General features: G+C 40.6%; 1 protein-coding gene across 3 annotated transcripts in view; it reads left to right on the forward strand.

Moving 5' to 3' along the window:
- The window catches only part of smap1 (small ArfGAP 1), a 120,775-nt gene that overhangs the window by 18,448 nt on the left and 89,295 nt on the right, over positions 1 to 13,032 (forward strand). For all 3 annotated transcript variants that reach the window (XM_021322793.2, XM_021322794.2, XM_021322796.2), the window contains exons 3-4: positions 3,882 to 3,967; positions 11,637 to 11,712. In XM_021322793.2, coding sequence (XP_021178468.2) covers positions 3,882 to 3,967; positions 11,637 to 11,712 — 162 coding nt within the window. The remainder of the gene's footprint in view (positions 1 to 3,881; positions 3,968 to 11,636; positions 11,713 to 13,032) is intronic.

The following is a 13,032-nucleotide window of genomic DNA, read 5'->3' on the forward strand; positions in this document are numbered from 1 at the left end:
AAATAAACCGCTCCCGGTCAGAAACAACCAATCAGAGCCAGGAGGAATGTCTGGCTCTGACTGGTTGTTAGCAGTGTCAATCAGTGTTGTGCACACGCTGCTAACACCCCCTCCCCCGCACACTACAGTCATGGCCAAAAGTATTGAGAATGATTCAAATGTTAATATTTACAAAGTCTACTGCTTCAGTTTTTATAACGGCACTTTGCATATACTCCTGAATGTTATAAAGAGTGATCAGCGTAACAGCAATTAATTGCAAAGTCAATATTAGCCTAGAAAATTAACGTTATCCCCCAAAACACATTTCAACGTCATTGCAGCCCTGCCTTAAAAGGACCAGCTAACATTGTTTCAGTGATTGCTCCATTAACACAGGTGTGGGTGGTGATGAGGACAGGGCTGGAGAGCAATCTGTCATGATTAAGTAAGAATGACACCACTGGACACTTTAAAAAGAGGCTGGTGCTTGGCATCATTGTTTCTCTTCTGTGAACCGTGGTTATCTCTAAAGAAACATGTGCAGTCATCATTGCACTGCACAAAAATTACCTAACAGGAAAGAGAATCGCAGCTAGAAAGATTTCACCTCAGTCAACAATCTATCGCATCATCAAGAACTTCAAGGAGAGAGGTTCCATTGTTGCCAAAAAGGCTCCAGGGCGCTCAGGAAAGACCAGCAAGCGCCAGGACCGTCTCTTAAAAGTGTTTCAGCTGCGGGATCGGGCTACCAGCAGTGCAGAGCTTGCTCAGGAATGGCAGCAGCCAGGTGTGAGTGCATCTGCACGCACTGTGAGGCGGAGACTCTTGGAGCAAGGCCTGGTCTCAAGGAGGGCAGCAAAGAAGCCACTTCCCTCCAGGAAAAACATCAGGGACAGACTGATATTCTGCTAAAGGTACAGGGAGTAGACTGCTGAGGACTGGGGTAAAGTCATTTTCTCTGATGAATCCCCTTTCCGATTGTTTGGGACATCTGGAAAACAGCTTGTTGGGAGAAGACGAGGTGAGCGCTACCACCAGTCTTGTCTCATGACAACAGTAAAGCATCCTGAAACCATTCATGTGTGGGGTTGCTTCTCAGCCAAGGGAAGTCGGCTCTCTCACAGTCTTACCTAAAAACACGGCCATGAATAAAGAACGGTACCAGAATGTCCTCCGAGAGCAACTTCTCCAAACCGTCCAAGAGCAGTTTGGTGATGAACAATGCCTTTTCCAGCATGATGGAGCACCTTGCCATAAAGCAAAGGTGATATCTAACTGGCTCAGGGAACAAAACCTAGAGATTTTGGGTCCATGGCCTGGAAACTTCCCTGAGCTTAATCCCATTGAAAACTTGTGGTCAATCATCAAGAGACGGGTGGAAAAATGAAAACCTAGGAATTCTGACAAAATGCAAGCATTGATTGTGCAAGAATGGACTGCTATCAGTCAGGATTTGGTCCAGAAGTTGATTGAGAGCATGCCAGGGAGAATTGCAGAGGTCCTGAAGAAGAGGGCTCAACACTGCAAATATTGACTTTCTGCATTAAGCTTTTGTTACTCATAATATGATTGCAATTGTATTTCTGTAAGTATGTGATGACATCTGACATACACACATGAAAACCAGAGGGCAGCAGATCATGTGAAAATATAATATCTGTGTCATTCTCAATTCTTTTGGCCGTGACCGTACAATCGTCATTTCACTCAAGATTGCCTGTGGGTTGCAGTTTTGTGGAGAAATGGTGGCGAAACAGCAAGAAAACTGCTTAGAAAATAAAGACAGGTAAACATTGGAGCAGCATGGCAGTCTCCGCTGATGCATATGGAGGGAGGAGCTGTGGAGGCAGGGCTGTAGTACTGTAGCACCTGTAGCAGAGAGCAAGGCGAGGGAACTGGAAGGTGTGCTTGAACTTTTCTACTGAACATGAAACGTTAAAAAAAACACAATAGGTTGGGATCCTTCATTGCTGGCTTAGCCACTACGGCTACTGTTGTTCAAACAATAATAATGACAATAACGCTGTTCTAAGCAGTATTTTATGCCAATAAGCAGAGTACCTGTACGACTGACTAAATGTTACATAAATAATCGTGAACTGCTAGAATCAGTCAAGGTACGACATTTTATTCAGTGATGCTGTGAGCAGCTGAAGTCAGGGACCACCAACTTTACGACTCGTTATACTGACTTTAGGGACCGTTCCAGTTGAAATTACCAACTTGGATGTCAGGAACCCCAAGGACAAATAAGTCCATGGTTTTCTTAAAACTCCCTACTGCAACTTTAAAGAAAAGAATGTTCAATACCTGCTTAAAGGTTGTTTTCAAAAAGTACTTTTAGTCTGATATATACTTCCAGTTATGTATAGGCCCGTTTACACTACACTTTTTTTAACCGAGCCGAGACCAGTCCGAACTCGGTAACCGAGATAACTCTTGTGTGTAAATGGTCAGCAGACTGAACTGGACCGCGCTAAACATAACCGGACCGCACTAAATGCAGACCAGTTCCTGACGTGGTCTCGGACTGTTTTTTTTTTAAATTTTCTGTCCTGGTTTTCTGAAAACGAAGAGCGCATGAGCAGACCGCGTCATCCCCTTACAGTCAGCTGACTGTCAGCGGTTTTTCCGCCGTGTCTGGCTGCTCGTCCCGATTCACACTCCATTCAGACAAATTTCAGACATTCATAATAATACTAGCTTCCTTACCGTGCCACACGGTTTCCAGAGATGATTCTGCTTAGCAGTGTGATGAACCTGAGCGTCTGTTGTTGTTTCCTGCGTCTGTAAATCCTTATTAGACGTTCGTTTGTCTTATCCACGTCCCAAAAGCCGACTATGTCTAACCATAACATCCTGAATGTTACGGGCGCCGCCATTTTGATTTGCTCGGTCCCGCCTTCAATTCCAGAGAGCGGTAGTACCGCAGATCGTCACTAGGAGGCGAGGAGCAACCAAGGAACCGGAATAGTGTGGTGTGTAAACGGTCGTCTTGGCTTGGTTAACTGATCCAAGCTCGGACTGGTCTCGGCTCGACTTGGTTAAAAAAGTGTAGTGTAAACGGGTCTTTTGTTTGTAAAACAAAAAAAGACCTTCTTGTATCTACATGCTGCCCCTGTTCTTAACTATTACTTTAAATTTGTATCTAGTTTTTGTTATAGATTGTAGTTTTTGCTGTTCTGCTTGTTCAGATTTCTTGTTTGTTCCCACAAACCTTTCAAATAAAGCTGATTCTGATCGTGACAACACTAGTATGTTCCCAAGCTGTCCTAAGGTGGTGTCTTTAGTGTAAATTAGTGTCCTTTAACACACCAGACAACAGCTATGTAAACACACTGGGAATGCTGAATGTTGCCCGCCTCACATAGTTGTGCTTTGTGTTCGCCACGTCACATTGATTACGTTCCACACAATATACCCTGTGTGTTTGTGCATCTGTCATACTGAGACGAGCGTGCCAGTACTTTTCCAAATCATTCAGTGCGCTAATAGATTTAACTGTCTGGTGTGAGTGTGCTGCCTCTCGGTCAGCTGTGTGTGAGTGGAAGAGGGTCTCACTTCGAATGTTAATCACTGCATTCAGCGACTAATTAATTCTGGATGCCTGATTATTCCGACTCTGTCTCCTCCGTTTCTCCTATCATCACCCCATCCATCACCCTCCTCTTAATTTAGCCTTGCTGCATACAGCCAGTGTGTCCTTTGCTGTGTGCGTGCATGCATGCAAAGGAGTCGTCGACGGAAAGAATCGGTTGAATGCAGATTTTGCACATGTAAGAACCTGCTGTGCGCTGGCCTGATTCTTTTACCAGTTGCCTTCCTTCCTGTCATGTCTGGGTTTTTTTTTCTATTTATTGTCATTTTCTTTGTGTAATTTCTTGTCACTGTTTTTGCAGAGCATGGTGGACATGGGCAACACCCGGGCTCGCAAGCTCTACGAAGCCCACCTACCAGAGAACTTCAGGAGGCCACAGACGGACCAGTATCCTCCCACAGCTTTCGCATGCAGTGTTCACTCACAGATCCCGTCTCATGACGGAAATTACATTTTCCTTTAATAAAACCGTCCACACACAGTCATGGTGAAAAGAAAGCACACCTTGGTTCTGTTGCAGGATTTTTTGTGTCAGGGCATGACAGAAAGATGATTCAGTCACACACATTCCACACTAACATTGTTTATTAAAACATTAATTGTATAGAAAAACCAATCACACCCCATGAACACCTTTTTTAGATGTACCTTCGCAGCAAAAAGCGTTTTTTTTCCTCTCCATGAAGTCCCTTTCTGAAGAACTGCACATACGCAAGACTGTCTTACCTGCTCTTCTGCTCCTTTAGGGGGATTGTGTGAAACTCCACTTTGGTCTTATTACTTTCTTCTGAGGCCTTCCTCTTCTTCTTATAAACATAAGCTTTGCTTCTTGCGAGATTCAGCCATTTTAAAAGTACACCGTGAGAGCATCGGAGTTACAATGAACGGCTAACACCAAAGCTAACTGCTAAGATAGCTGTTAAGCTAACCAGATACATAAACACTAGAAGTGCACAGCCAACAAGCAGAAACTAACAAGGAACGTGGACGCACACAGGCTATTTCATTTTATTTTGAAAAGTATATAAACATCCACCTGCGTTCGGTTTCTTAATCCAAGGAGGACGCTTTACACGTCTGCAGTTCAGCTATTTTTATTGCAGTTACGCCAAGCCATCCACTAGGGGGAGCACATGCTCTGGACGTTAAATTTGATAACAATGTGTTGTGGTACTATTGTGATATCGATAAAAGTCATGATAAAAGACAAATCCCAGCTTCTTGTCGTCTTCTTTAGGTAACCGTGTGGCTGTGACTGCATGCCTGTTATAGCCTAATAAACCTAAATACTGCCCTTCAAAAGCATACTTGTTAATGTGCTTTATGAATAAGCTTCATCATCAGTGCACTAGTTACATAAATGAGTGTGATTCCTATCACCAGACTGCAGACAGTAACTACACTAGTTGTTAAAAACATGTGGATTTTGTGCCAGTTTAAAATCATATTCTGAAATAACAGAATCCCATGTTACGTATTTTACTTTTTAACTAAGTTTCAATTACTAAATAACAGACTTGCCACTTCAGTATGTTTTTAAACACATTTTTTTTTGTCCTCCAGACCCCTCCAGCTTCGTCTGTCTACAGCGATATAACATCCGCGTTCAGTTTCCCCCCCTTTTTCTGTGATAGAAGACACAGCAGCAGCAGCTTTATATGTTCATATTTACACCAGCAGACTGAAATAAAGAATCTCTGCATGCTAAATGTGGCTCTAATACAGTATCTCGGGTCCGGCGGGGCCCATTTGTGCGGGTGGTCATCGTTCTCGATTCTTCTAAAGTCCATTAGCTGTCCTGACAGCAGCCGCGCTGGCTGAGAGCTGCAGATAACAGGCCCAGGATTAGCAGAGCGACCGTCTCAGCATGTGTGTGTGTGTGTGTGTGTGTGTGTGTGTGTATCTGCGCGCGTTTGTGTTCTTCAACTCTGGACATGAAGACAATGAATGAAAGTCCTGAAGTGAAATTCCTGCCATATTTTTTTTATTTTATTTTTACATCCAGCACCAGGATACACACGGTGCCGTAGTTGCTAGCACTGTTGCCTTGCAGTAACACGGTCCTGGGTTCGGATCCCAGCCTGGGGTCTTTCTGCATGGAGTTTGCCTGTTCTCCCTGTGCATGCGCCCTGCTCTCACCCGTAGAGCACCCGCTCCATCAGCAGCGCTGCAAACATGGGCTTTAATCAACTTCTCAAGCAAGTATCAACTTTAATGGGTCCCCTTAGGGAAATTCTCCTTACAGCAAGGTGGGACAAGAAAACGTAGACAATAGCCACGCCACAGAAACAATCACAGTAAGCATCCATCTACCAGTATCAATTAAAACAGGCTGAACAACAAATCAAGCCTGATAACCTTTAAGATTTATCTGAATGATGGCCTGACTAGTAAAAAAGTTTTTCCATCTGTTTGTTCTTGATTTAGGATCTCTGAATCTCCTCCGCGATGGTAGCAGCTGGATTTCACTATGGAGGGGGTGATCTGAAGAATGAATTATGTGTTTGGCCTTCTGTAGGACTCTTTTTTTAAAAGGTTTCCTCTAAACTGGATAATCTCACTCCTATAATTTTGCCAGCAATTCTTACAATTTGCTTAATCCTGTTCTTGTCTCCAGCTGACAGATTGCCAAGCCAGGTGATAAAAGTGGAAGTGAGGACATATTCAATCAGAGTTATAGAAAAAGGTCCTCAGCATTTTACACACTCCAACCTTATTTAATTTATGTGGGAACTGGAGTCTTTGGTGAGCTTTTTTTTTTATTAACCTTATCCGTGTTTTCACTGAACGTTTGCAGGACAGAACTCCACAGTTTTAATTTTTAATGAGAATTTAAGATACTGGACTGGACTTGTTTCCAAAATCTATACACACGTCTTTAGTTTTAGAGACATTTAATGTCAAATAGGAATTATCACACCACAAAATGAAGTCCTCCACTACCTGACCAATTCTTATCTTCTTCCTCTAACAGACTGATGATAACTGTATCATCTGCAAATTTCAGGATCTGTCTAACTAAGTACTTACTCCTGCAATCATTAGTGTACAGGACATACAGCAGGGGATAAAGAACGCAGTCCTAAGGAGAACCAATAGAAGAAAACGCCTCAAATGACACATAACCATTTACCCTGACATGCTGTGATCTGTCAACAAGAAAGTAAGACCCATTCAACAATAGTAGGACACAATTTAAAATCAGTTAATCATTTTAGAGCTAAAATATGAGGCTGTATTGTATTAAAAGCAGAGGAAAGGCCACAAGCATACATTCTGCTGGAAACTGCGACTTTAATCTGAGCTTTATGCTGTGCATTGCTCTCCATTCATTATGTCATGGCTAATAGTAAGGCGCTGCCCAAAGTGCTTTCAACAATTATATGGAGATTATGTTTTTAGTTTGAAGAACTGAGATTTTTAAAAATGCTCTTGCTTGTATTTCTAAATAAAATATTTTCTCTAAGTGGTAAAAGAAAAATTCAACAACTAGGAAAAAGCATAATTTTCTGCGTACATACAGAGTGTAGACTGCATACTAGTTACAATACATTTGAAATTAAAATAATTACAGAGCAAAAGATTCCCTTTCTCCTTCCCATTCTTCCTCTCTACCCATAAAGTAGTAATTCCTATTTAAACGTACCAATTAATGTAATTTGATTACTTAATTAAGCTGCTTCCTGTTTCGAGTTACTCTCCTAATTCCTACAGAAATAGAGATCCTTCCTCCTCCCTCAGGACTTCATCTTAAAATTTAGATTGGGGGGGGGGGGACATTAAATTGGTCATATCATGCAAAACCCTTTTTTTTTTTTTAGCTCTTTAATACATCTTGTGGTGTACTTGAGTCTCCAGGAGTGCTGAAAGGTTCAATGTAGTCTGTCCTCATGCTGCATAGACATCTTTATATTCTGTTAAGGTCATATTCTTCAAGCCATTCAGTTTTCTCTATTCTGTTAAGTTTTGTGCACAATAACGTCACAGTATTAGCCGTGGAGCTGCTAAAAGAGGTCATGAATCCACCATTTTTATTTCTCACTGCTATTTTGTAGTCCTAGCTGAAGGATGCTGAAGCTACAAGCGGATAAGCAAAAATGTTTAGTTGTTGGGTGTATTAACCCACACAATTCAGAACACCGTTCTACAGCATACTACAAAAATGGCCCATTTTCTGGAGGCGGGGGCGGGCTGTGAAGTGTCTCCTCTAGATTTAAAGAGACGGCGCCAAAACAAGTTGCTATCATGCGCATCTCAGAACGGGCCAATAAAAGGTTAACGTGGGGGGGAAAATTAACGAGGAATTCAGACCGAAGCATTGAAGTTCCACTTTATATAGATCATAAGCGAATGATTTAAATGTGAAAAATGTCCCCTTCAAGGAGACATGTCTTTTGATTTCTTAGTTCAGGTATTTCTGTAGATGCGCACCAATGAGTGTAACTCGATAACAGATTGTTTCCGTCACGTGAATCTGATTTTTTTATTTATTTCTTTTATAAATTAGGCCCAATCTGGATTTGGATGTTTTGGTGCAGCATTCGCCCTAATCGGGCACTTCCCAGTTGACATGCGTCTCACATAACGGCCCCGTCACGTAGCTCACAGTATATCCCACTGTCATCCTGAGAAGCAGGGCCAGTCGCATCCTATCGATGCTGCCATTTCCGCCCGACTGCGATAAATAAAGGCCGCGTTTGAGATGCATCTCCAGCAGCCTGCCTCTTCCATCCTATCTCTTGGCTCCACCCGTGTGGGTGGTCCTCGCCCCTGAATCCTTTGAGGTCTATTACTTGATCTGACAGAGGCATTGCTGCTGAAATGGGGAGATAAGAGGTGTGGGATTAATGCTGGTGTTGTGATGCCGTCAGGTGGAAGAGTGCGAGTTTAAGAGTTGGTGCCCACGCTTGCATTAAGTGATGTATCATTTGTTTACAGTGGTAGCTGTCCAGATTTAAACTATAAACAGTCCCATAACCAAATACCTTTAAGGTCTTTACTGATTGAGTGCTATAACATCCTGTCTTTCAAACTGTGTGCTTTTTAAAGAGGGTTTTCATAAAAAAAAATGATAAAAGCTCTCCATAAAATAAACCTCATGAGCTTCATAGATGGAGAAACAAACCATCACCTTTTCTATTTTTATCAACACGTTTGGTTTCTTTTTCACTGTTTCCTGTGGAGATGCACCAGTCAGACATTTCCTAATTCAAACCCATTTTCTGTTTTCTTTCAAGGTTTTCTTTCAAGGTCGGACCAGCTTGATTCTTTATTTTGAAATTTTTTTTGAAATTTTTCTAAGGAGTTTAAAACCTTTTATGCGTTGTCTATGGTGGGCTACAGAAAAAATAACACACATTTCAAAGCATTTATTGCATCAAATACTTGTATTTGTAAAGGTCATCATATCTGTTTTCTATTTAACTCCTGTAATTTTCTCTGTGCTTCTGGATATCATGTATTGCAAAAAGAGAACTAAAAATGAAATGAAATGAATATATTTGCCCTTGATGTGAGCAGGTAAATAAGATTATCTGCCAATGCAATTAGTATTTTTTTACCCCTAAAATAAGATAATTAGATCTATAGCACTTGAAATAAGATGATGGAGATGAGTTGTTCCTATTTTCAGTGCAAAGATCTTATTCCACTGGCAAATAATGTTATTTAAATGCTCAAATCAAGGAAAAATACTCTCATTTCAAGAAGAATTTTCAAATTTTTAGTTGTATTTTTGCAGTGCAACTTCTGGTCAAAATCCTGGAAGGTGGGCTGGGGCGGACTGGGACAATAATTCAGGCCAAGTATTTCCTACCAGGCCACGCCACCACCAGCACAACCTTATCACCTGCAGGTGTCTTTTGTGCTTTTCTATTGTCCAGGAAGGTTCCTGCTTTGACTCCTTATTGCCACGTTTCACCACCTCCACGCCAGCAGGAGCTCTTGCTGCACTACTGCTGCTCACTGAATTGATGCTACTTTTTTCTAAAAAAACAAAAAACAAATTTAAACTCACATAAGTTTCCATCTATTCAAATGTACTAATTGATGCTTTGATGCTTTGGCTATATATTCATAATGCAACAAATATTTTCTTGATCTCAGTGGGATTTTACCAGGTAAAACAAAATTAAATACCATAATATAACAATGATTTTACAATGTTTATATAATTTAGAAGTGGAGTTTATGAAGGGTACACTAAATCTGAATTCCTGGATATTTTACTATTAAATATTTTTTTCCCCCATTGGCTCTTTGTTAACCATATTTTAAAAAATGTTCAGTATCTTAAAACCTTTTGTTTTATTGAGTCAGTTTCGACCCCCTTGTTTGCTCAAAGTGAGACTAACCTGCTTATTTACCTGTTTGTGCAGGATAGGCTGTTAGCGTCGTCACTGTTCGCCACTTCATATTTACCTGCTCCCTCATGAAAAAAACATCAATTTAGTGCACTTTTCTGCATCAGTGGCCAGTGCCTTTTCTTCTTTAGTCTCTCTCACTGCTCTTTCTTTCCTGTTCTTTCTCGCTCCATTTTACATAGTCTGCAAGGGGTCTGACTCTGGCATGCAACTTGCTTTGTATCTCTGCTGCTTTTGATACATTTCCAAAGTGCAAAGTAGGGCTGGGCAATAAGTCAATATCAATATATATCGCGATAGACACCTGATTAATATCAAAATAAAATCTGTGTGATAAAATATTAAATAATTCCAATGAACTCCGATCCAGAACCTGAGTTTCAGAACTTGACATTGGATATATAAATAAAATTTAATGTAATTGAATCGTTCTGCTTCCTCCACTCCTGAACAACCATTTAGGTTGTTGGCAGGACTCCGTAGAACTTGATTTCTTGATCAGAAAGCAGTTCAGTCTCATGCCCCTGTTTTACGTCCATCAAGTCGAAGCTCTCTGCATTAAAACCAAAGTCCTTCTACAGAAGCACCATAGAGAGCATTCTGACCAGCTGTCTCGCTGTGTGGTGTGGAGATTTACTGTGATTTTTCCTTACAATTTACTGTGATTTTTTTACATTGTTTACATAAACCGCTGCTGCATCTTTATCCTGAAATTTCCTGCAATTTACTGTGATTTTTCAAACTGTATGCAAACGAAATTTCGTTCTGCACGGACTTTGTGCATACAAAATGACAAATAAAGTTGTTTAAGTCTAAGTCAAAGTAAAAAACAACAACCAAGGTCTGGAATGATCCAAACTGGCATCTTTCGTTCTGCCTGCAGAAGGGGGGTTCTTCCTGCAGGCAGAAAGACCGAGGCATAGCCCCACCCTTTCCTCCCCGATTCTACCCCAAGCTTTCCTTTTCAGCTCAGTGAAATGAAGACTTTCAAACCTGAGAGCGCTGTAGCAACTGTGAAGCACGGTGGTGGCGGCATCTTGCTGTGGGACTTTTTGATTCTCTACACAAAATAAATAGAATAATAAACAAGGACTACCAAATTACAAATTGTGTATGACAATGTATAAAAGCCGGGTCTGTGCCAGGAAGCCAACAGATGTACATAATTATATATATATATATATATATATATATATATATATATATATATATATATATATATATATATATATATATATATATATATATATATATATATATATATATATTCATTCTGCCAAGGGGACTGAGGAAAGCGTAAATAGCCACGCCTTCCTGAAAGAAAATGCTCAAGTAAATCATTAAATGCTCATTAATGTTACGTTCATGCCTGCGTTGACTGGTGTATTGACCACAGCTGTGTGTGACTGACATCAGAAAGTCAAAAATTCTAATCAGCCATTATAAACTCAGTTTGGCACCAAAATCTCAGTGAAAAGACGCAAAATCTGAGATTCTTTACGTTTCTGAAGCCTGTACCTACACCTAGCTCTTCCAGAGCTGCAAGAACAAGAAGACCCCATCAGGTCTGGCAGCGTGTCTGGGCAGAACCTTTTTTCTTGTACGATGTCTGGCAGCTTTTACAGAACAATTGGTAACTTTTGTGACCACTGGATTACGTGTGTGGAGGTTCAGTCCTTAACTCCAACCCTCAGAGCCGTGGAAGTGTTCATCCGGGACAAATACGAGAGGAAGAAGTACTACGACCAGGAGGCCTTGGCCGCAGCTTCAGTGAGTACCACCAGCACATGTTGTGTTTCTCGTTCTCAGTCAGTGCGCGTTATTGTTACGGCTGCAGTGGTTGGAGGCTGTTTTATGTAACCTGTGCTGCGCTGGTAGCTGCGGGGCTGTCTGAGGCTGGAATATGCAGAGGACAGAGATTATCTTTACTCAAAACGACAACTTTTTCCTTCCCTTTAGCTTTTATGTCTGCTTTGTTGAAAACCTCCCACCCCACTTAGCAGAAATTGACTTCCAAATATAATCAAAATATATGGCTTGGTTTTCGTAGCTTGTTTTATTTTTATTATTCATAACTTCTTAAAAGACTAAAATGGGATAGTTAATGGCTGAAACGTTGCTTTCCTCAGACTTGATGTTACTTGATGTAACAAATTCTGTTGCTTTTGTTTTTAGATCCATTACAGTAATGACATTTTCTGGGCCTAAATCCATTTAAAGGCAGTGAAAGGCCTTTCAGCCCTGTTTACGGCACAAACAGCACCAGAACTTAAGCCAAGACTTTGCAAACACAATTAAAGATGAGCTTTAAAAACATTTTTTTGGGGGGCTTTTTGGAAAGTGCATACTCTCTATTTCCTTGTGTTTTTCATACTGAACGTCTGTTTGTGCATGATGATTTATTGTCACCTTTAATTTAACATCTTGTGAACAATTCAGCTAAAAGCAAAACAAACTGGTCAGGACAAATAATACAAAAAATAACAATTACCAAGTTGCAAAAGTTTGTAAACTGTTAATTTAGTACTTTGGTTAAGCAACTGGTTTGAGCATTTTGTGTTTTATAGTTCACAGCTGCCATCAGTTTTACAAAATATAATTAACTGGGAATAAAGTTTAGCTGTGCCTGTAGGATTTTCCTGACATTTGATCATTTGCATCCTTTAGTCAGAGCCTTAGTTTGCTGAAATGTCACAAAGGAGCTTCTGTCCACAAATACATCAATCAGGAGAAAAATGCAATCCATCCATCCATCCATCCATCCATCCATCCATCCATCCATCCATCCATCCGTAAGCCCTAACTGTCAAAGTTACAAGAAATTTAGGCTTGAAATGTTTTATTGTGTAATGATTCTACTCTAGCTGTCAAAAGTTTGTACTCACCTCTACCATTCAATTGTTTTTGCTTATTTCTATTACTTTCTACGTTGTAGACCGACAGCAAATACATCAAAACTATGAAGGAAAGTATGTATAATTTTCTAGCAAAGAAAAAATTGTGAAATAACTCAAAATTCATTTTATTAGATTCTTCAAAATAGTCCCCCTTTGCCTTGAGTGCTGCGTTGCAAACTGTTGGTGTTCCCAC

This window comes from Fundulus heteroclitus, chromosome 22 (genome assembly GCF_011125445.2).
Source record: "Fundulus heteroclitus isolate FHET01 chromosome 22, MU-UCD_Fhet_4.1, whole genome shotgun sequence".
NCBI lineage: Eukaryota > Metazoa > Chordata > Actinopteri > Cyprinodontiformes > Fundulidae > Fundulus > Fundulus heteroclitus.